At 46.8% G+C, this 21,446-nt stretch overlaps 1 protein-coding gene across 2 annotated transcripts in view; it reads left to right on the top strand.

The window, feature by feature from the left end:
• The first annotated feature begins 66 nt into the window (after positions 1–66).
• GFOD1 (glucose-fructose oxidoreductase domain containing 1) overlaps positions 67–21,446 on the top strand; it is a 54,584-nt gene continuing 33,204 nt past the window's right edge. The window contains exon 1 of one of the 2 annotated variants that reach the window (XM_026047044.1): positions 67–319. In XM_026047044.1, coding sequence (XP_025902829.1) covers positions 67–319 — 253 coding nt within the window. Of the gene's footprint in view, positions 320–1,007; positions 1,023–21,446 lie in introns of those variants that run through there. The other variant, XM_026047045.1, reaches the window with a different exon arrangement.

The following is a 21,446-nucleotide window of genomic DNA, read 5'->3' as shown; positions in this document are numbered from 1 at the left end:
GCCGCCCGCGGGCGCTGAGGGAGGCGGGCAGGGCGGGCGGGAGGCAGCGGGGCCGCCGCCGGCGCCATGCTGCCCGGCGTGGGGGTGTTCGGCACGGGGCTCACGGCGCGCGTGATCGTGCCGCTGCTGAAGGCCGAGGGCTTCGCCGTGAAGGCGCTGTGGGGCCGCACGGCCGAGGAGGCGGAGGAGCTCGCCAAGGAGATGAGCGTGCCCTTCCACACGAGCCGCATCGACGAGGTGCTGCTGCACCACGACGTGGACCTGGTCTGCATCAACCTGCCGCCGCCGCTCACGCGCCAGGTCGCCGTCAAGACCCTCGGTGAGCCGCTCGCCGCGCTCCCCTTCCCCGTGGGGGACCCTTTCCTTGGCCGTTCTATTTATTTATTTTTGTCATTGATTTGGAGGAAGGGCTCGGGCTGCCGGAGCTGTCGCAGGCTGAGGGTTGGGTGCCTGCGGCCCCCTTGTACCCGTCGCCCTCCCCGCCTCACGTTTGTCCCCCCCACCCACCTTGCTCCTTCTTTCCCCTTTTTTTATTATTATTTATTCCGCACCCCCTGGCGCGGTGTTTGTCCCGGTGTGGAGCTGAACGGCGCTGCCGCAGCCGCCCATGTGCCGCCCCGCTCTCCTGGCCCCACTCCTGTCCCGCCACGGCTTCTCTGGGATGCTCCCGCCAGGATCAGGCCTGACGCGTAGCCCAAACCCGGGCCCAGGGGACGGCTCTCACCAGCCTCATGTTTAAAAATGGAAAAAGGGAGAAAATAATCCCGAGCGAGTGCATTTGCCCAGCGGTTCCCTCGTGGTTCCCTGATGCTTAACGCAGGGAATTACTCACCTGAGAGTCTCGGATGGAGGCTGGGATCTTCCCTGGGTGCCTTCCCACTGCAGCTGGAGCGCTGGCACGCAGGGTCGCCAGGTGCAAAGCAGAGCCAGGGGCAGGAAATGGTGACAAAAGAGGAAATATTTCACACGAGAGGCTTAATTGGCATCACGCACGAAGGACAGCACTGAAAAAGTAGGCAGAGGTAGGTATAAATGTGCTTTTAATGTGGGGAAAAAGAGGGCCGTAGTCCACTGTCACTGCTGTGGGCATATATCTAGCCTTTGATTTATGCTGGATTTTCGTAGGAGCACCCTCCAGGTTTGCATGAGTGCAAGTTGGATCTTAAATGGGAATCTTAAACGGGAAAATGCCCAAGGCAGGGGGCCACATGGCGGCGGCCGTGGCCGCCTGGGGATGCGCGCGGCGCCTTGTCACGTCCCCTGGGCACATTTGGTCACTGTTCCCACGCTGCTGGCGTCACGGCCGCTTCGTGTTCCCTGCCTTTCAATGGGGAACCTTTGCTTGGGGAGCCCCTGAAGTTCTGCATTCATGACCTGGCTGCAATGTAGGCGCCTGTCTGGAAGCCATGCCCAGTGTTAATGCCTCTGTCTGGAGGTGTTTGTCCTCCAGTTAAGACACCCTGCCTGTTTCTTGGGTATGCTTTTGACTTCTTGTCAAGGTACAACATTTAGGCTGCAAGGTTGCCTCCCTTGCCAAAATGGTGCATCAGTAGATTTGTAATGTGAAAATCTGTATCCCCCAAAATATAGTTTATCGGAGCATTAAAAGACAGTATCCAGGTTATTGGGTTTCACGTAGGCCCAAAGGAATGTGCGTGGTGACAGTTGTGAAAGTTGTGCAGACTTTCGGGATCTAGTTATTTCTGTTTCATACGCCACCCTTCCCTGCAGATGCTGCCCTTGCAAGCTCTCTCCTGCCCTTGGGGGTAGAATCCCTTCATGTTTCGGGCAGACTTGAGGCGTCTCTTGCAAGAACAAAACTGCTGAGATAAGAAAGAGAAGAAAATTGGTGTCGTTTTCAAAGCCCTTCAAGGAATATGATTTGCTTCTCTGAATATTTGCAGATAAGGGAAAAAAAAAACTATTTCTCGATCCTCTACTGAATTTATGAAAGATGCTAATACTGATAAATATATATATATATCTTGAATACGTTACTCCTGACTTGCTGATGCAATTTGCTAGCAATAGACTAAAAAGAAAAGATGTTCTCCAAATCCTGATTGATGCTGTACCATTCTCAGTTTTCTTTTACTCCTACTTAATTTGTTTTCTTCTCATTTCCCAACATGGCAATATTCATGTGTTGCAGTTTTAGTAAAACATGTAAGAAAACTCATAGAATGATTATTAACTAGGGATTGAACATATGACAAGTCATAACATGCAATATATGATGGTTATTTCATAGGATATCATTTAAAAGATCATTATTTATGTGAATAACTTTTGGACTGTAAACAACTCTTCCCCCAATTTTTTTCAGAGTTAAAATTTTACTGTTTGATTTTCTGGAGTTCATGCATTGGATCTATAAAAATGTCAATTCTTGTGCACGTGCACAAACACAGACGAGTCACTAGAGCAGCAGCTCCCAGGCTTTTGAGACGGACATCTCAGGGCTGTCACCTCCTCACAGTCCTTCCCGTGCCCCGTGGCCTGGGGCCTGCTGTGCCAGGGAGTGATTATTTTGTTTCAGCCCCAAGATTTTCTGTTTCGAGGCGGGGAGTGTAATCGCATTCATTAAGTGGGGATTTCAAAATCCCCTGGTAAGCCCTGGCAATGTGTAGGCTGAAGAAAGCACAAACTGGAAAATCATCCGTTTCTGTGATAAGGAAGGGATATGGGTCTTAACTTTTTTTTTTTTTTTTTTTTTTTTTTTTTTTTTTTTTTTTTTTTTTTTTTTTTTTTTTTTTTTTTTTTTTTTAGGTTTCATATAAGAAGCGCTGTATGGCATCTAGTGGTAGGACATGGACAGTGATACGAGAGGTTTTACTAATAAAATGAGTCTTCAGGGAGAGTAAAAATGGTGATGTGCTGCATTGCAGCAGGAAAGGTTGAGAGAGAGATAAGTCATTCATTAGTTAGTAAACTCTAGTCTTGTTTCTGTATCAAGAGAGGTATATCTGACCTGAGAAGAGTCAGGACCAAACTTTCTTACCTGTGTTTTTTTTTTTTTCTCCCCAAATATTTTGCTTAGTTTGGAATTACTTCATTCTTAAAGAGTAAAAGCATAAGGAAGCTGTTGGCAGTATTTCCACCTCCCGCGGGGAGCTGTGTTTACACACAGAATTTGCAGCACTTCTCGCATCCTGGCCCGTTTCTCGTGCAGCCTGTGGACACAGAGATGGGGTGAAGCAGGTGTCCTTGCAGCTGTGTTTAACTCAGGCACTGCAATGGGAAAAAAATCAGTTGCGTTGTTTTAACTAGTGTGTCCAAAGCGTAGATGTATTGCTTTTGTAAACTTTTTTTTTTTTTTTTTTTGCACGGTGGCCCATTGACAGCTCTTAAAACACAGATGTGTGAACAGCATCTTCAGCTTGGGAAGTCCCCAAACTGTAGCTTCCTGGAAGCTGGGAGGGACAAAAAGTGAGAAACAAAGGTTTAAACTTGCCCCGTTGCCTTTTCCTCTAAGCATCTGTCCCATGTGTCTGTTAGAAACGCGCTCGTGAGAGGTGTCAGACTCAGGACAACAGTTCTTATGAGCTAAGCTCATCTTGGGGAAACATCTGGGGCAGAGCAAGTTCGAGGGAGAGTTTGAAGCCAGGTTGGCTTGGGCAGGTTCCAAAAGCAGGAATGAGCCCCAGGGCTGATTGGAGATACCTGTGAAGTGCAGGGGTGGCCTCCCTTTCTGTGTGGAAGGAATCAAACTCCCTATCTGCATTTCCCATATTGGGCTAATCATCCCTTTCTGTTTCCCACCTCTGGCCTACCCAGCTTGCTTCGGAGTCCCTGTTTATTGCTGTGAGAGTTGTGGCTGCCGTGCCGGCTGCTTGGCTAGTGCAAAGCTAATGTCCCAACTCCTTTGCCGCTTGTGGGTCGGGAAAAATCAGTGGCAAAGTATTTGGGTGAGCATAGAAATGGTAAGACGAGTGTCTTCTCTCCAGCGAGCTGGAGAGCTTGGTATACTTGCTAGAAGTGGCCTGCTTTTGCACTGACCACGCACATCAGCAAAGAAACTATCCCAAGCCTTGTCCGGAGCAAGAGACACGCTTGCTTGCAGAGACCAAGTACGTTCCCTGAATTCTTGCTTGTCTTCAGCATCGCAGGAATTACTAGTGCAGACAGCACAATGCGAAGCTCTACCTAGTTCACAGCTGTCAACATGTTCATTTGCACTGTATTGTTTCTCAGTTCAATTAAATATGGCATTCCTCAGATGCTGACTGAAATTTTTGCCCTGTGTGATCAAGTAGCTGCCGCATAACGTGAAGGTGCAGGTGATGCTGAGAAAACCTTGATAATATTTCATCTCTAAGTGGAAGGGAAGGTTGCAGTTGCTTCCATGTTTCTGAATCTGTTGGTGCTTTAGTCAAGCAACTAAAGGGAGCTTGTCCATGAAGTCCATAAATAACGAAGTCCATAAACGTTTCTGGGAAGCAAATATTTTGCTTTTGAGCAAAACCAAGTGCCAGATGTTTTTGGAACTTGTCTCTGGAGATGTTGCCTTCAGCTCTATTTGCAGTATTTTTACTTGCTCTCTGAATTAATAGGTGGTATAGGTGCCTTGAGCATGCACTAAATATTCACAGTACACACAGACACACACAGTACATGGAGACACAACCATGTCTACGTAGTGTATTCTTTAAAGTTTATACTGAGGTAGCACATGATTAGAGTCCTTTCTGCTTGAAGCGTTATGCAGACAGAATATGACTTGCCCAGCTCTTCAGAGTTTGTTTCTCCTAAGGAACACGTACATTTCTTTGCTGACTGGTGCTTCTTCCACACTTGATTGTGGTCCTGAGAGAACATCTTTATTTAGGGAGGCGCCCAAAGAACTTTATTGCTGAGAGCCTTGCTTCCCACATCTTACCAGGAAGCCCTGGCATCACATAGACTTGCGGTACAGGCCTGCTGTGTGGAAGATGTTTATAAGGTAAAGCACTTTGGGGATCTGCTCTAAAGTGGGAGGGAGCTGCAGAGAAGTGGTTCATGTATCTGATATAATCTATAATTAATATGTACCTTTTCTTGCACCTGTGGAAACCATTAAATGGCTACAGGGTTGTAACAGGGGCTAGAATTTGGGCCAGAGTTTGTAAAGTAGTTTAGGATCCTCTGGGATAAATTGTTCTGCTAAGGTAAAACATGATCATGACCATTTATTATTAATAGCAATGTAATAGTTGTCCTGCAATATTGAGCTTAAATATGTCCTAACAGCAGTGACAGCACAACAAGCACTTGTGCTCGGAAGGTGGATGACTTTGCAGCATATTAAATGTAAGGTATGTGAGTTATGGCCAGTCTTTTTACAAAACAGCAAGTGAGGTGAAATGCTGTCTATCTTAAATCAGCAGAGCTGGAAAAGCTTGCAATATGGTTTCTGTTTTTTTTTGCACTAGAAAGTCCTCCCAACAGTGGGGCTGGCCCTCAAATCAAAGGCACTTAGTTTTCCTGCTGCCTGATTCTGCCTGTATTTGATGAAAATAGGTGCCAGGTCAGTTGTTGCAGTGGTCTTGTTGGTTGAATGCCTGGTATGGACCAGATTTTGCCTAGTCTGCCACTCAACTTATGTTGTGATCAAGTACCTGCTTTTGCCTAGACCACGGAACAACCAGTTGTGTTGAACGTGGTTGTCTGAGAACGCTCCTAGCAGATGTGATGCACACATGCAGCAGCAGCTCAGTTAAAACGCTTGGGTTTGGGTGCCTGTGACAGAGCTTTGGGAGGCTTAGGGGCCGCCTGGAGACTTAGAGGTTTTTGCTTTTTGCCCTTTGCATAGTCTGCCCTACTGGCAGCAGCTTCCCATGGCCTTAGCCTGGTATGAAAGGCTGTCTGAGGTGCCAGAACACCAGGCCCGGTTGCACCAGTCTGGTGTAACCGAGTGGGAGACTGGTAGGACAGGACTTTGCTCTGTGTGCACCCACAGGTGCTACCATAGGTGCCGATGGGCCAAAGGGACTCTTCTTAAAATAAGATCTTCATGCAAGCAGAAGTTTAAGGCGTCTTTTTGTGCCTCAGCACTTTCTGCACCATTCTTGCACTATTCAGGTCTTACTGATGTGAGTAACAGCGTGAGACGTTTTCTCCACCATGGGTGGTACTGGCAAAGCTCTGCTGATGCAAGCTCACTAGGGCTGTGCCCATCACAGAGGTTTGCAGTGCACCAGCATTAGCAATGCTGCGAGGTCTTGGCTTAAAGAGCTAAGTGGCTCTTTCGGGCATGGCCTTAGGCATTGCTGACAAAAAAGAAATGGAAATTTGGGAAAAGCTGGGACTAGTAAAGCCATCCCTCACCACCAAAGCAGGCCGCACTGCTGGAGCTGTGCTTCCCTGGTGTAAACATGCACCTCCAACAGCATGGCTCTGTAAACGTGCCTGTGCTCTTGCCTTTGTGTTTCTGTTATCGGCATGGCTCGGAGAGCATCTCACGCTGCTCATGCCCATGCACAGAACACCCGCGTGTTGTGCAGATGGGGCAACAGTTTCATGCTGTTACACAAGTGAAACAGTGGGTATCTTAGCTGTGTTCCCTAAGAGGATGGAAGTAAGCCCTCATAAAACATGTGTTTATATTAGCAGAGCTGTATCTAGGCAAGGTATTGTTGTAATTAGTTAACTCACAGAGGAAAATTTTGCATCTCTAACTGATTTGGCTCTGCCAATGGGAAAACAGTGGGAAAATAGGGCTTTCTTTATGAACTTTCTTGTTGCATAGCTTTCTGCCTGTGTTCTGACTTGCTGTGGTCACTGTCTCGCTTGCTGCGATGCTGGGTTGCCTGATTCCTCTTCAGAAGTTCTTCCTTAGGGGTTTTCTTTGTGTTGCTGGGTTTGGGGCTGTTTACTGCTGCGCACTCAGGGGTAGAAATAAGGATGGTAAGTGAGAACTCTGCAAGTGAAGGACACGTGTCCTGTCCCTGCTATTTCAAGTTTGGGAAGAATACTAAATAATAGATGAATTAAAAAAGAATATATGAGTAAATATAGGAGAAGAAATTATACTGGGCAAATAAAAATCCAAGATTTTCAAGCTTCCTGCTGTTGTTTCTTATGTCTCTTTCTTTTAGAAGCCCTCTCATGCTTGAAGTTGATTCTGGAGCACCATGTAACTGATCGAGAAGATTTGCTGTCTGCATCTGGACACTGATGGCCACATACGGCCACTAGTACAGGGAGGGTGAAAACTCTGTAAGATGCAAAACAGAGCGTGCCCTCTGCTTCGGTATGAAAAGCAGACAGCCCAAACTGGTATTTTCCACTGGCCAGCGTGATGCAACAACACCCTGAGCTGTTGATATCAGTTTGCCGCAGCATTATCCGGAGTTGCTAAGAATTGTTCTGGTTTCTGCAAACGACAAAAGTAGAAGCATGTACCCTACTATTTTTTAACTTATTGTTCATATTATATGAGTCAGCTGTCCAAGGCAGAGGCTTAATTTCCAAGGCCAGTGTGTGTGCATGCGACGGGGATACGGCCCATACGCAAAGCGGTTGCAGGTCTTCAGTCTTGATTTAAACAAATTGATTTAAATGGACATGTAATTAAACTAGAGCAATCCCTGGTGTAGATTCTATAAATTGATTTAAGGTCCAGTCTGCACATATATTTTGTGCCAGTATAATTATGACTGTGAGGGGTATGATTTCTTTAATGTAATAATTGCAGCGTAGCCATTAGGAGTCCAGGTGTGACTGCTGGTACGAGTGCTGTCCTGCAGCACAGTGGAGCCTCTCCTGGTCCTGGATATTCCCTTTCCCATGCAGAAATAAGCTGTCATTTGCACACTAGAATTGCCCATTACCTTTAGAGCACTCAGCTGGTGTAAATGCAGCTGTGGTGAGGGTGTCCGTCCTGCTCCAGCTGCACAGACCTGGCCGTGCTGTTGATTTGTGTAACCTCTGATGGATCCGAGTGAACGTGTGTGGTGCTCAAGAGCAGAGGAGGCTCCGTCTCGCTGCTCTGCAAAACCCCAACTGGGACGAGATCTCGGTGGAGAATGAGACTTGCCCCCTGGTTTCCTCTGGAAGGAGATAACAACATCCTGCATTTTGGCACAGCTGGTGCCTATGCTGAGAGTTGTTGTTCATCAGACCTACCTCCTACGTCCAAGCGTGGTGTTGAGCATAGAAAATGCGAGCGTAGTGTGAAGAACTTGCAAATGAGGCAAGTGAATGGAAGTAATGACTGGTAGCAATAGAGGCATAAACATAATCATTTAACACGGGGAGTGAAATTATTTTTGTCATTTGCTGCTGTGCCAGTGCTTAATGGCAAGGTGAAGGTTGGTGCCTGTGACTCTGTAGCAGCAGCAATCACGGCCTTAATGAAGCAGATGTGTGTGTGTGTGGAGGGGGAGATGAGAGGTAGTAACTTTGTTTTGCATTCCTGTGTTTCCATGGCTTTTATCAGCAATAAAGACCCTTGTTTTGGCACTTCCTTGCAGTGAATGTTTGGCAGTCTTTAGCTCTTCCATCTGGTCATTATTTGCCAGGAAATGCCCAGAAGGGAGGTCATGGTTGAATTAAATGCAGTCTCTGGGGTCCTGGGCTTTACAGGCTAATGAGAAGCCCTTATTAGAGAGAGCTTTTCAAAATGCCAGTGGAGTCAAGCAAGGACAGATAACTGTGAAACAGCAATTACCCTTGCTGTGCTGCAGTGACATTGCTTAAAAATGTGAAATAGAAGGGTAGAAGGAGCCCTCAGCATTCTTCATTTCCATATCTTTACGTATGCCCTTTATATGTGTATTGCTGTCTATGTGTGTGTGTGTATAAAAATGAAATAACATTAAGGTGAAAAATCTATGTATTAAAAATTCCTGGAAGTCCCTCCCCTTCCTTCACTTCCTTAGTCCATACAAGACAATGCAATTGTTGCTGGGTTATGGGAGGATGGGAAGGGGGGAGAGGGAATAGCGCAGGGAACATCTGGAAAGTGCGTAGCTGTCCGCAGCAGCTGCAGCCCAGAAACACCCTCTGAACGACACGTCTGCCAGGCCAGATTCTCATCTCGTTTGCCAGTAAAACTCTGCTGGATCCAGGGAGATGTTTGAGGTTTATGTCGGTGTTGCTGGGAACACATTGTGGACTGACACATGACAGGGAGAGGAGTTGGGCCTTGCAGAACTGGGTCTTCCGAGCAAAGGTATTTGTGTCAGTGTAGAAAGTGATGGGCGGGAGTGTTGGGACATGGTTCTCCAAATCTCGCTTACTTCAGCAGTCTCCTTGAAGACAACATTCCAATTCCTTGCAGAGAACATATGGCATTGTGACTCGTGTAAGAGGAACTTGTCTGCAAAATGCTCTCGCATCTCTTCAGCAGAAAATGCTGGGGAAACAAGACACAGCATTATTCCAGTGTATGAGAAGATGTCCTGGATCCTGGATTATGAGGCAGAGCTCGTTATTGATGTCCGACACTTAGAAATCAGCGTGATGAGATGGCCTGTGTGGTAGGGCCACATCTTACATTACCAGGCCAGCCAAAGTGTGCTTGGACATAGCACATGGCTACTGGCACAGCTTGAGGTAACTGTGAACCTGAAATGTAACCGGCCATAATTTTATACACTCCATCACCTACCTATCTGGGGCAAATATTTTGACACGCTGGTTGTCAAAAGTAAGACACAGAAGCCGTCTCCCTTGTATCTCCCAGAAATTGGTATGTCTGCCTGCGAGAGTCACTGTTAGCTGGCAGGTTTGTTTATGCCTTTGATTACAGGGCTGTCTGTCTCGCGACTCTTCCTGTAAATTTAATTATGCTCAGTGCTGTTGTTGGCACTGTTTGGAAGTACGGATCTGCTCAGGGATGTCAGGTGATGTTGCATAAGGCCCAGTGTGCAGAGACGTCTCAGCGGTGCCTGGGGCTGTACCTGCTCCAGGCTCAGTGTAGGGACCTGAGCTTTACAGGTGGGACCTGCGCAAAATGGTTGTGTTGTCCTCTGTTTCATTCTCCATAATGCAGGTCATGTGTTTTAACCAGGCTGGAGTTACCCATGTCCTGGAGCTGGTCTCACTGCATCTTTCACAACTCCCAGAATTAAAGGTTCTGGAGCGTGCAGGGTATGGAAGCACAGGGGTGCTGAGGGGCTTGCCGAAGTTTGCGCAGGAAACTGGTAATAAAGACAGGAATAGAATCCAGGTCTTCTGACCCCTGTTACTTAACCCCAGGACCCACCTTCTTCTATGACTGAACACAATTGCAGGTGAAAGTGTTGATTGCAAACACGTCTGAGCTGCTGAAAGGGGGCAGGTTTATGTGTCTCGTCCTTTCCATGGATGGTTCTGCAGATGGGATAAAGCCAGTGTGGGAAAAGGGAAGTGGGAGTAGAGCAAGAGAACCTGATTCCTGTTTTTCTGATAGTTGAGAATAAGCTCTGGACTTCTCTGGTTGGTGTCCCTTTATAATCCTTGTGGGACAGCCTTTAAAGGAATTGCATGGAATTCTTCAGGACTGGGATGTAGAAGAGATGGAGAAAGATTCCCCACTTTGGGGGAAAGCAGGAGCATCAAAATAAAATTCGGAGTGACCTGAGGCTGCACTGAGTTTTAGCGTTATGTCTGTCACTGGATATGCTTTGGGCTTTTTATTCCACATAATCATCCTTCTGATGCTGGAGTTTTCTTCAATAGAAATGACAAAGACGTTATTAAGTCAATTTGCTATGAGCAGTGATGGGTCAGCAGTTGTGAGGCTTGTGTAATTATTTTTAAGGAAGAGTGGGGTTTCTTTTCTGTTATGGCCCTCTGCACACTAGGAAAACCTCTTCTTTGGTGGGAGAGGCAGGGCTGACTGGAGCAAGTGCTTTTCTGGAAGTAAGGCTACTGGTAAACGCAGCCTTGAGAACAGGCTTAAGCCAGTGCAAGCAATTTCAGACCTACAGCTGCTGTTAAGAGGTGCTCAGGTGTAAAAAAAGATACCTGATATAAAGCCAGGGCATTTTTGAATCCTGCAGACCTCTTACCCAGGGCTTGCTGCGTTGAACAGAGCAATGGGAGTAAAGCATGGGAAGCACCTGGAGCTGCCGCATGCTGCACCACGATGCTGTATCCGATCTGTGCCGGCTACGTTGCACTCAGTGGGATTGCACCCTGAAGAGCCACATGGAGTCACTTTCCCTTTCTGATTGCATTTGCATTTCAATACGTGCCACCAAGGCGGTAAACAGGCAGAATGTTTAAAAATATTCCCTTTGCTTGACACTCCAAGGAGCAGTATGTTGCTCTCAGCCTGCATTCCAGAGGGCTGCCTATTTCCAGCATCATCGAGGCTGCTCAGGTCAGCCGTGTGGAAGTTGAGGGGTTTGCATCACAGTCCTGGACAAGGGCAGGAATCACGGGTTTCTCTGTGTGTTAAAAGGTGTACTTTATTGCGTATATTAAAAATGTCTACTTACAATGTCCCAGAAATTGACATTAGGGAAATTAAAGCTGCATATAAATTTTGCTACGTTGATTTGCTGGCAACCAACTGTGGGCATGACCCCTGAAAAAGAAGTCAGAAAATTAGCTTGAGATTAAGACAGTCTTTACCCCTCTAACTGGGAAGTTGTTCACCACAGGCCTCAGTTCCAGTTTGATACACTTGTCTTATCCCAGGCTCCACACCTGTAGTTAAAGACTGCCAGAGATGCATTGAGGTGGGCAGTAGCTGGGATATTAATGAAAATGCCATGGATTGTGTGGGTAAGAGTATGACATATACTTCATTTAAAGAAAGAACAGAATGGAGAATAATTCAGTCAAATGCCATGTGTTGTTGGTCTCTTTATTTTTTTGGCCTCATCCTACTCTTTTGTATCTCTTTTGTATCTGTTTTGGCAAAAAGCAATAAGATAGATAGAATAGTCCTGAAGACAGTCAGTTCTGCTGTTTAAGTAGAATTTGAAGAGAATTTGAAGAGAATTAGAGTGGTTTATAGCGGCCTCTTGTTGGTCATCAGTGCAAAGGTGACTTTTAGGTCACCTTTAGGTCCTTGGGGAGGCCCTACTCCATTCACTGTCTAAGTCAAATCCTAAAAGACACAGCCCTGAAGAACTCATCATCTCTGCTGATATTTAATCATTTTAGATCTTCCAAATTTGGCCCACTGTGTTTTATGGATGTTTCAAGTATGTCTGGACACCCAGGCGTGACCCTAAACAAAAAGCGTTTTTTGTTTTGCCCAAAACTCCTCAAGAAACCAGTCCTCTGTTGAACAGCATTACATAAAATGGAAAGCTGGAGCCATTCATTTGCATCATTGTGGCACTTCCGTGAGATAAAATATACCCAGAACAAGTGTTTTAAACAAATGCCCTTTTTTTTTCTCCTCTCCCCATAGTGCAGTGTTTGCTTTAGGGCTGGCGCCTTGTTGGTAAGTTCCACATCCAGAGCAATTTTTGTGGCCCAAGTGCAAACACGGGCAGGCGGATGAAGCGCGTGGAGTTGGTGATGGGTACGTGGAGTGGGGCCAGATGTGCAGCAAGTGTTGGCCAAGCCAGAGGTTACTGTAAGGCTGTCCTTGTGGCCCACTTTCTCGTATTGTCGCCTTCATTTGGAAGAAGCCCAAACAAAAAGGGGGAAACTTGAGGGGAAAGAGCATGGTCTGCTCAGCGGTCAAAGGCTTGGGTTAGAAGTAAGAACATGTAGGTTTTAGTCCCCCTTTTGCCCCCGTTTGCAGGCGCAAGGTGCCTGCTGCAGCTTCCTTGTGTGCAAAGCGAGGGTGGAGAAGCCGGGGGCCTCCTGTGCAGCGCGGGGCAGAGCGCTCTGTGCTCCTGCGTGTCTCGGGAAGCTCCGCTGCCCCGAGCTGGAGAACCTAGGATAAGGTCTGCCCGGGAGAGCAGGAGGTGCTTCAGCAAAGGATGGAGGGCGTCCAGATGTGCGTGGAGTGACTGGGACAGGAGCTGGGGTAGCTTTGAGCTGCACGGAGGACGGGTGAAGCGGGAGAGATGCTTGGGAAGACATCGAGCACTTGGGTCTTGAAGGCTGCATCCTGGTGCTGGACGTGGCCCCGTTCAAGGTCCTGTGGCTCATCCAGCGCGGAGGTGCCGCTGCCTTTGGCCCTGCTCACCGCAGGGCAGTTCAGCAGGGCACCCGGCGTAACGGCCGCGTGGCCACGCGCTTCTTCGCCCTCCTTGCTGAGCAGAGAGAAAGGCCCCGACAATAAAATGCTGTTAGCAGCGTCCCTGCCGTGTTCTTTAGGGCTGGGGCATGGGCTGGTGTCTCCCAGTGCCGGCGACGGCTGAGCGTGTCCCTGGAGTCGCAGCAGCCCCCGGCCCATGGCTGATGGGCAACACGTCGCTCCTGGGAGTCTTTGGGGTCAGCTGTGGTTCTGCCAGGGCCCAGCTGGAGAGGGGAGCAAGGTAAGTGGTGCTTTATTTCCTCTGGACCTTATTTCTTCGAGGTCAGACAAGGCCTAAGGTTATTCCCCTTCTGCTTGCGCAGGAGTTCCTTGATGGAGGGGGAGGAAGGGGAAGGAAGAAGGATGTTTAGATCCTAAAGAATCCTTCTTGGAGCTCTTGTTTATTGTCAGTGTCCTGAATAGGAATGCATGACAGAAGGACAGAATCCCTTTGCTTTCTCTTTTCTTGGGGCAGAATTACAGGGAATAACTTATCCCCCCCAAAAAAAGAGGAAAAACAGAGTTGTGAAGATGTGATTGATGCTTTATCCTAAATAAAATAAAACGAATTAAAGGTGTGGGACAGCAGTGTTAGTGAGCCTGAGGTGTGTGAGGGGGCAAGGCATAGTCTGTAACTACATAACCTCCTGTAAATACAGTTAATCCACAAGATGAGGAAATGCAGTAAATAAATATTCTATGTATTACTTGGTATCTATATAGTTCCAATGTCATATGGGGCAGCAAGATGCATGATGACTCCGTATGTTTTCTTCTGGGAAAGCTTGGCAGACCACGGATTAAAAATTCCTGCGAACTCCTGCAAGTTACGAGTAACTGATTGCTCCCCATGTCCCTTTTCAAAGCTCCCAGTCACACATCTCTGAACCTTGGGCTTGAATGAGAAAGCCAAGGGAGCTGTCACTGTGACTTGCTCAGTGTGCGCCACCGAACAGCTTCGCCTTTTATCTAACACACATGGCTGTTTCTAGAGCTTGCATGGCTTTGTAGAGCTAAACTATGCTTTGCTTCTCCTGGTTTCTTTTTTATGCCCTTTTTTTTTTCTTTTTTGCTCATGTAAAATATTGAGGATTAGGTAAGATTTACAAGGAGGAGTTGACATTACACTTCAAGGTTTGCTTCTGCTGTTGCATTGCTTTGCTGATATCATATTCTCCGGGCGCAAACCTCTGGGCTGAGAGCCAGCACTGAGAAGAGATTTTTTTGAAGGGTGGAGGAATATTGTGTCATTTCACCCCCTGTTTTTCTTCCCCATCTCCCTCTTGTGCTGCTTGCTCATTATTTAACATTCCACATCTACAACATGCAGTAAAAGGCAGTTTTAACCCTTGCTGTAGTACTTGCTGCTTAAGCACCTGCCACTGAAGGCACTTGGTGATATCACACGCAGCTCGGTCTCCTCCTGACGGATTTCTGAATTGCTGCTACATCCCTGTATTCTGTTAAGCCATCTCTGACCCTCTCTGTGTCCCAGCAGTATCTACACCAAGGAGTAAATGCAGAGTCCAGCAGGGAGGGCTGCTGATAAAGTTAAACTGATTGCCCTGTGGTTGCACGGTGACTTAGGAGCAGTTAGGGAAAGTCCATATGGATTCTGTAAGGAGCTGCTAATGCTGTGCTAGTAAGGCAATGGTCAACATGAAATTTAAAGTGCACAGAATCAGAAAGGAAGCCAACCTAGGCACAGCAGCGGGCCTGCGTGCCAGCCCCATGTGCTCAAATGCATTTCATCCTTGCAGCTCCTATATCTCACCCATGGAAAACATGAATAATATTAGTTTTCATGAGAAGCTGTTGTTTATGACCTGCTGCTGCCTGTTTCTGAATCATACCCTTGCAGAAAGCGTACCTCACCCCGCTGGGATTGATAAACCCAATGACAGCCTTCCGAAACTGGATCTGATGTGAGATATTCCAGCTCAGCTGACCTTAGACTGGCCTGGGAGCCATGGGCTGTTCTTGCTCATGCTGCTAGCCATGACGTTAGCATGGAGAAGGCTTGAGGAAGAACTCAGTGCTGGGCACAATTTTTCTTAGAAGCTTCTTACCACAAAGAAGTGAAGTAGATACAGAAATGTGGGCTAGCAGCAGGTAACGTGGCCAGAAAGAGAAACCCCTTCCATCATCCCGTGTTCATCCTTCCTGCAGGATCCTCTTCTGCTTTCTTCCTTATTCTTTGTGCTTCTGTCTTCTATTAATCCAGCAGAAGTGCTAAAATGACAACTTCTTCCTTTCCCAGCATCCATTACTTATTTTCCTGTCTAGGCACTGAGGTTCCAGCAGATGTACCTGTTAATTTATGCTTATGCTTAATTTATGCCATTTTAAAACTTCTCAGCTACTCTGATCAGACAGAGATTAGATTAACATTGTCACTGGAATGTGTTCTCCTCAGTTGTACTTAGTGTTACGTGGGCAGTAGCGGGTATGTTATCATATTGCACACGTGTGCAATAACACTCTTGCTCCCAGGACTGCTCTGTTCTTGTGAAGATCACTCTTCAATATAAAGAAATAAGAGCGTTTGGAGAGATGGCAGAATCAGACATACTGGAAAAACTGGTTGTGTTGCATCTTTGGGCTAATGTGCTGTGCTTTCATGGTGACAGCAGCTACTCCGGTTGGGATTTGCCTCGTGCAAACAAACAAGCCGCAGTGACACTTCTCCCATAAACTCCTCTTGCCTCATGAATTCATTGCCGTTTGACAAAATTGTTGAGGTCATCTAGGCAATTTGCTGCTGAGAACGGAGCTTTTCCCCACAGGGCACTTTTTATGATACATTTGATTTAAAAACTCCTCACTGGCGATTCCACCGTCTTCCTTAGGCTGGAGTTCAGTTGGTCTCTGCTGAAAGAGGTACGTTTATAGTCAGGCTGTATTATCCTTTCTTAATTCCATCACACTCTATCCATATAACTCTAATAGTTTCCTTTCATCCTTAATGCTTTGTCTTTAAAATTCAAACTGAAATCTATCAGTTAGTGTTTCTTTTTAGTGAGATATCTGTCTTCGTGTGTCATACCTGTCTTTCAGCCTAATTGCTCATGTTGTGCCAGGCTGCTAATGACTCACGTCATCTTTTGCACTGTGTTCGGATGGCATTAAAATGGGTCGGGGGTTAGGCTGGCAGAACAGAAAAGCTGAGTTACATAATCCCTCGACTGAATTCCAGTTTAAGCCATATCCAAACGGCTGATTGTAAAGCAGGAAAGTTGCCTGCATAATTCAGTGAGACTTCTCAGAGACTGAGCTTGTGGTCACAGATCATTCTGATAGGCGATGAAGATTGGTCAGAGCACTTGAACTATTCTCAAACTTGCAAAAACAGTGCTGAAAATGTCAACAGTTGCAGGGATATGGCCCTTTTTGTAAAGCTTGTTTATGTTATAGACATGTGGAGAGGGCCCGTAAGCTATGCGTTCAGACGTAGTATTTTGAATACAGAGATTGTGTTAGTGAAAACTTTGAGGGTGTTGCAGAAGTATCACTACAGTAGCGGGAATTTTGTTAAACGTGTTAGTATTCTAGTGTTGCACACTGAGAATGTGCGAGATGGGAGAATGCTCCAAGTTACACTGCACATTATAAAACATGTGGAAGGTTGCAGCTGAGGAGGTGGTACTGCCAGAACTAGGCTGCGTGTTGGGTTGTTACCATCCCGTCGCGTTGCAGTGTCTGAGGAGTGTGTGAATCCAGCTGCTTGCTCTGTGAATCTTGCTTGCTGTGAATCCAGCTGTTTCACCAGCAAGAAGGGCTCCTGTCATGAGACTTCTCACCAGCGATGCCATTAGGAGGGCCAAATCCCTCATTGCATTAGGAGGGATGGCCTAATGCAGGGCCCTCCACTCAAGCGTCCAGGCGAGGAGCTCGGTGGCTCCCTGGCTGCCCACGGGGAGAGAGGATCCCTCGGAAGAGCCTCCCCCGACTCTCCGCTGGGCTGCGGGGAGCGTCTCTGCCTTGTCTCCCTAAGAGGCTGTGGGAGGATAATCTTGTAGCTTAGTCAGCACTGAAGCAACCCGGCCCACGTGAGCAACCTCAGCTGGCAGCTCCCCTGCGCTTCCGAAGGGAGGCTGCGGGTTGGGTGAATAAGGAAAGAGAAATTCCTGCACTTCCAGGTATTTGGCCCTTTCTGGATGGGACACACTGACGTTGAAGTGCTGTGGAAGAGATTGTGGTGATTCAGTGCGGGAGCACAGAGCAGGAGCCCCCAGGGAAGGCAGTCTTACACTTCCACCAGCCTTAAATGCACAGCACCATAAAGTGCAGTTGTTGTATTATGAGACCCAAATGTAGTACATGAAGAGTGTGCAGTACATTAAACCCATCTGGCTCATACAGAAACTCATGCATAATTCACAGCTTTTGTAAATATGTCAGTTTAATATCTCTCCGGCACCTCTCATCCAGGCTCCTTCTCCCTAGGGTTAGTCAAACCTGAAAGCTTCTGAAACCAGCCCCTGAACTGTGTGACAAATGGTGCTGAACTCTGAGGATGAGCATTAGTGAATACGAATTAGTTTTCATTCATTTCATAAAAAAACCCAACTTTTTTTCCCCCCCTTTATACAACTTTAAGTCTTCAGCTCATGATGATGCCCAAGCCCTTTAGCTTTTCAGCAGAGTAGAGTTTCATCCAGGCATGTACATCGGCACCAAGCTTTCATTACCCTTCCCTGCCACACACTGCGTGGCCTTCCTTGGCTGTGAGGGGCCAACGCTGTTAGCAGCCTCATTGCTCTTCCACATCTTTATTTCTAGTTTAGTTAATATGTGTGAAATGTTCCTCTAGACTGTAGCTTGCCTGCATGCTTCTGAGTCGGAGCCACGTGCTAACACACAGCTTTGCACAAGTCACAGGAATTTGCCTTGCCCCAAGGCTGGTGGGAGGCAGGATGATGTGGGTCTGCTTCTCCTTAACTGAGCGGAGCTGCACGTGGTGTCTAATCCGTGAAAGTTCCCGAGCTCTCCTCTGAAGTGGGCCAAGGAAAGCAACATGCTGTTGCAGCCGCTGCTGCTTGGAGAAGAGGAAAAACCCAAAGCCTAAGTGCCAGATTTACTATGAAAATAATGTTAAACAAAGCACATCTGACTCTGGTTCGGACAGAAAGCCTGCAAACTTGGAGAACTGTGAGGTGTTGCATTACTAAAGCACACTGGTCTGTGGGATGCTAAGATTGTGTGGGATGGAGCCAAGGAAGGCTCAAGGAGTTTCTAGTGAGCGTAGCTTGCTTTTCACTTGTGTTTTGAATGAGATTTCTGGAAGCACTCAGCTCAGCTCCATTGACCCTGTCCCCACTGGGAACAGAGAGGAGCCAGTGACAGAGCTATCCTGGCCTCTTTGTCCTAACACTTTTTGGTGTGAATTAAAAGCACTGAAAGGAAAATAAATCTACATGTACAGGTCGAATAGAGTGTATATTTCTCTCTAGAACTGGTTGTACAAATGATTTGAGAAACTCAACTCTAAAACTTTCTTTTTACCACACGATCCACATGAATTATTTTCCTGCATAGAGGTGTGCCAAACCATTGGCAATGAAAGCTGAGTCTGCCTTACTGAATATAGTTTTTTTGGCTGGAGCTTATAGCCCGCCTGGGGAAAAATAATGGTTGTGGATAAGGAAGGAGCTATTGTAGGAGATCTTAACCTCTGGAAGCCCTCCCAGGGCACCTTTCTTCTCCCATCTCTCTGCTGGCCAATTGGTCTGACTGACAAATGTGTCTCCTCATGGCTGCATCAGCTGCTGCTCCGTCACGCGAGGCCTTCCTGAGCTCTGGTTATTTCTGCTGTCTTTAGATTGCCCTTTATGAATGTTTAAAAGCCAGGAAGAGCAGGGTGGCAACCTTCGTATGGAGTGGGACTGGGAACAGTCGCGTGTTGGACACTCCAAGGTGCCAAAAATAAAGCAAAATCTCGTAGCAAAATAAATAAAGCTGAGTCTGGCAGGTAGCTCTGCGAGATGTAGTAAGAATGGGTGTTCTTGTATAGAAGAGATGCTTGTCTTTTATTTTTGCTGGTCTGTCTACTCTGATCAGTGTGGCTGTCTTACTCTTCATTCTCTTCTGAATTCTTAGGATTTTTCTCATTAGGAAACAAAACAAAAGCTTTCAATAATAACAAAAACAAGCACAAGCCTTCCTGCGAGTACAAGAACATGGAAACTGGCTGTTCTTTCTCACTGTGGCTATCTGAACCAGACAGCCTTTCCCCTTTCATCTTTCAAGTCGCTGATTTAAGGAAAGAGAATGATTACACAATCGTTAAGGATAATGGCTATTTACTTTTGGAAACAATGGACTTGATGGACCGCAAAAAGTGACCTCATTTGCAGAAGTGCGCTTGCCTTGGAGCGAGCTAGCTTGGTCTGGGATGGAAGTAAGTACATTATCTTCAGGAGGGGGTAAGAAGTGACCTTTCCTTCTGAGATAAATCACTGATTCGTCTCTTGAGGACTGGCGTGGTCCCAGCCATGGAAATGTTATCAGGCAAGAAAACAATATCAACACACCTGAAAGAGTGAACACAAAACAAACAAACAAATAAAGTAAACCTTTATAATGAGTACAAATTCTCAGGCTTGCCTAAAACCTGTTGGGTTTTGCTGTGATCAACTGACATGTGCCAAAACTGCAGCTTAGTTCCGCTCATACTAGGGGATTTTACCATGTGCTCGTCAACGTGTGCAGACACCTCCTCCTATTTGGACATATCCACTTACGTTACAATGTAATTACCATCTCAGTTAAATGTGTTGAGACCTGTGAATGCAAAATTAAAAGGGAGGGTGTTAGTGTGCTACCTAAAACATGTCCTAAAAACATGTCCCGTGCAAGTGGGGTTGGGTGGCCGGATATTACAGCTATTCCCATTCCTGCCTCAAGTGTCTTGATCGTCCTTTCAAGCTACGTGCCTATGGAGCCTCACAGAGCTGTGTAGGGGCTAGAGACTGAGCCTAATTGGCGACTGCTGCTTCCTCTTGAGCAACTGCATCCTCCCAGTTGTGGCATTTATATGTGGTGTTGGTTTGACATTCACTCCTGACCTCAAGACTGGAAGTGCCACTGAGAACTCAGATACAGTAAGAGCCAGGAGTGGTCCTGGCAGTCAGTGCTGATGAGAGGTCCAAATGGGCAGGCCAAAATAGATACTGTGGTCCTGCTGTTCACCTTGCTGCTGCAAACTAAGCAGAAATTTGGCTTATTTTTGCCACGTGTGAACCTCATGAAGAAACACTGCTAAGGACCTATGCAATGGCGAGCAGAGACAAAACCACCCAGGGAAAGCAGAACTGGACAAAACATTTACAGGTCTAACTTTGAGCCTGGGCACGTGGCTCTTTGTAGCCAAGCAAATACATCACGTGAAAGCACTCCCAAGCTTCGTGGAATCAGGGAAGTTTTACAGGCACTTGATAAAATGGCAAAGTTATATTTTTGAAATTTTAGGTTTGCGAGCTCCAGCCTACTGCATTTTACCAAATGCCAACCTTGTCTCTTGATGCACTTGTGTATTTTCTCCCTGTGGAGATGTGCACACATTTCCTGTCAGACCCAGCCAGCCATTCCATCCATCCATTGCTTCCACTGGGCCCTTAGCAGGGAACACAAACTGTAGCAACAACATAACGGGAAGCTCTTGAGTCCTGCTCGAAGTGGAAGCCTCTGGCAGAGCCAATACTGAGCTCTGGAGGGGGACATGTGGTGGGTGTTTTGGTCGCTCACTCTTCTTCTTAGCACTTTTGCTCACAGTGCCCCATGATTTTTGCTGGTCATTATCTGCCTGAAAGAGGTAGACCGTGAGGACAGGATTATCGATTATACTACTGTATTCCTCCTGTCAAAATGCTTTAAATGTGCATGGTAAATAAGCAAACCCCCGAAAGCCGCTTTAGACTAATGGAGTGAAGAGGTCTTTTTGTAAAGACGAATCAAGCCCAGGATATTTTGTGGCTGTAAAAGGGATTATGTTATTGGCATCTGAAAACTCTGTTCCCGTTTTTAGGGAATATGTTGTTCGGTCAGCATTTGAAGTTAGATGGTCATTTAGGTGAAGGTGCAGGAAGAAAGGCCCACAGTTAGTGCTGCAGCCGCCTTCCCGCTTCTGCCATCTTCACCTTCCGGGAGAATCCTGAGAGCCTTGGCAGAGCTCAGGATCTGAGTTCATTTTTAGGCCATTTCCACATTCGTTGCCCATTCCAGCACTGCTTAGTTCAAGAGCACCATGCGATCCGGCTCGTTTCCCTACTCCGTGTGGACTCTGCCATGTGCGTGGCCTCGCTCCCACGCCAATGGAGTGTGTCCCCTGCAA

This window comes from Nothoprocta perdicaria, unplaced genomic scaffold (genome assembly GCF_003342845.1).
Source record: "Nothoprocta perdicaria isolate Ctin4 unplaced genomic scaffold, notPer1 scaffold_47, whole genome shotgun sequence".
Taxonomy (NCBI): Eukaryota; Metazoa; Chordata; class Aves; order Tinamiformes; family Tinamidae; genus Nothoprocta; species Nothoprocta perdicaria.
The sequence above is the reverse complement of the archived record's forward strand: the minus strand, read 5'-3'. Positions and strand labels throughout refer to the sequence as shown.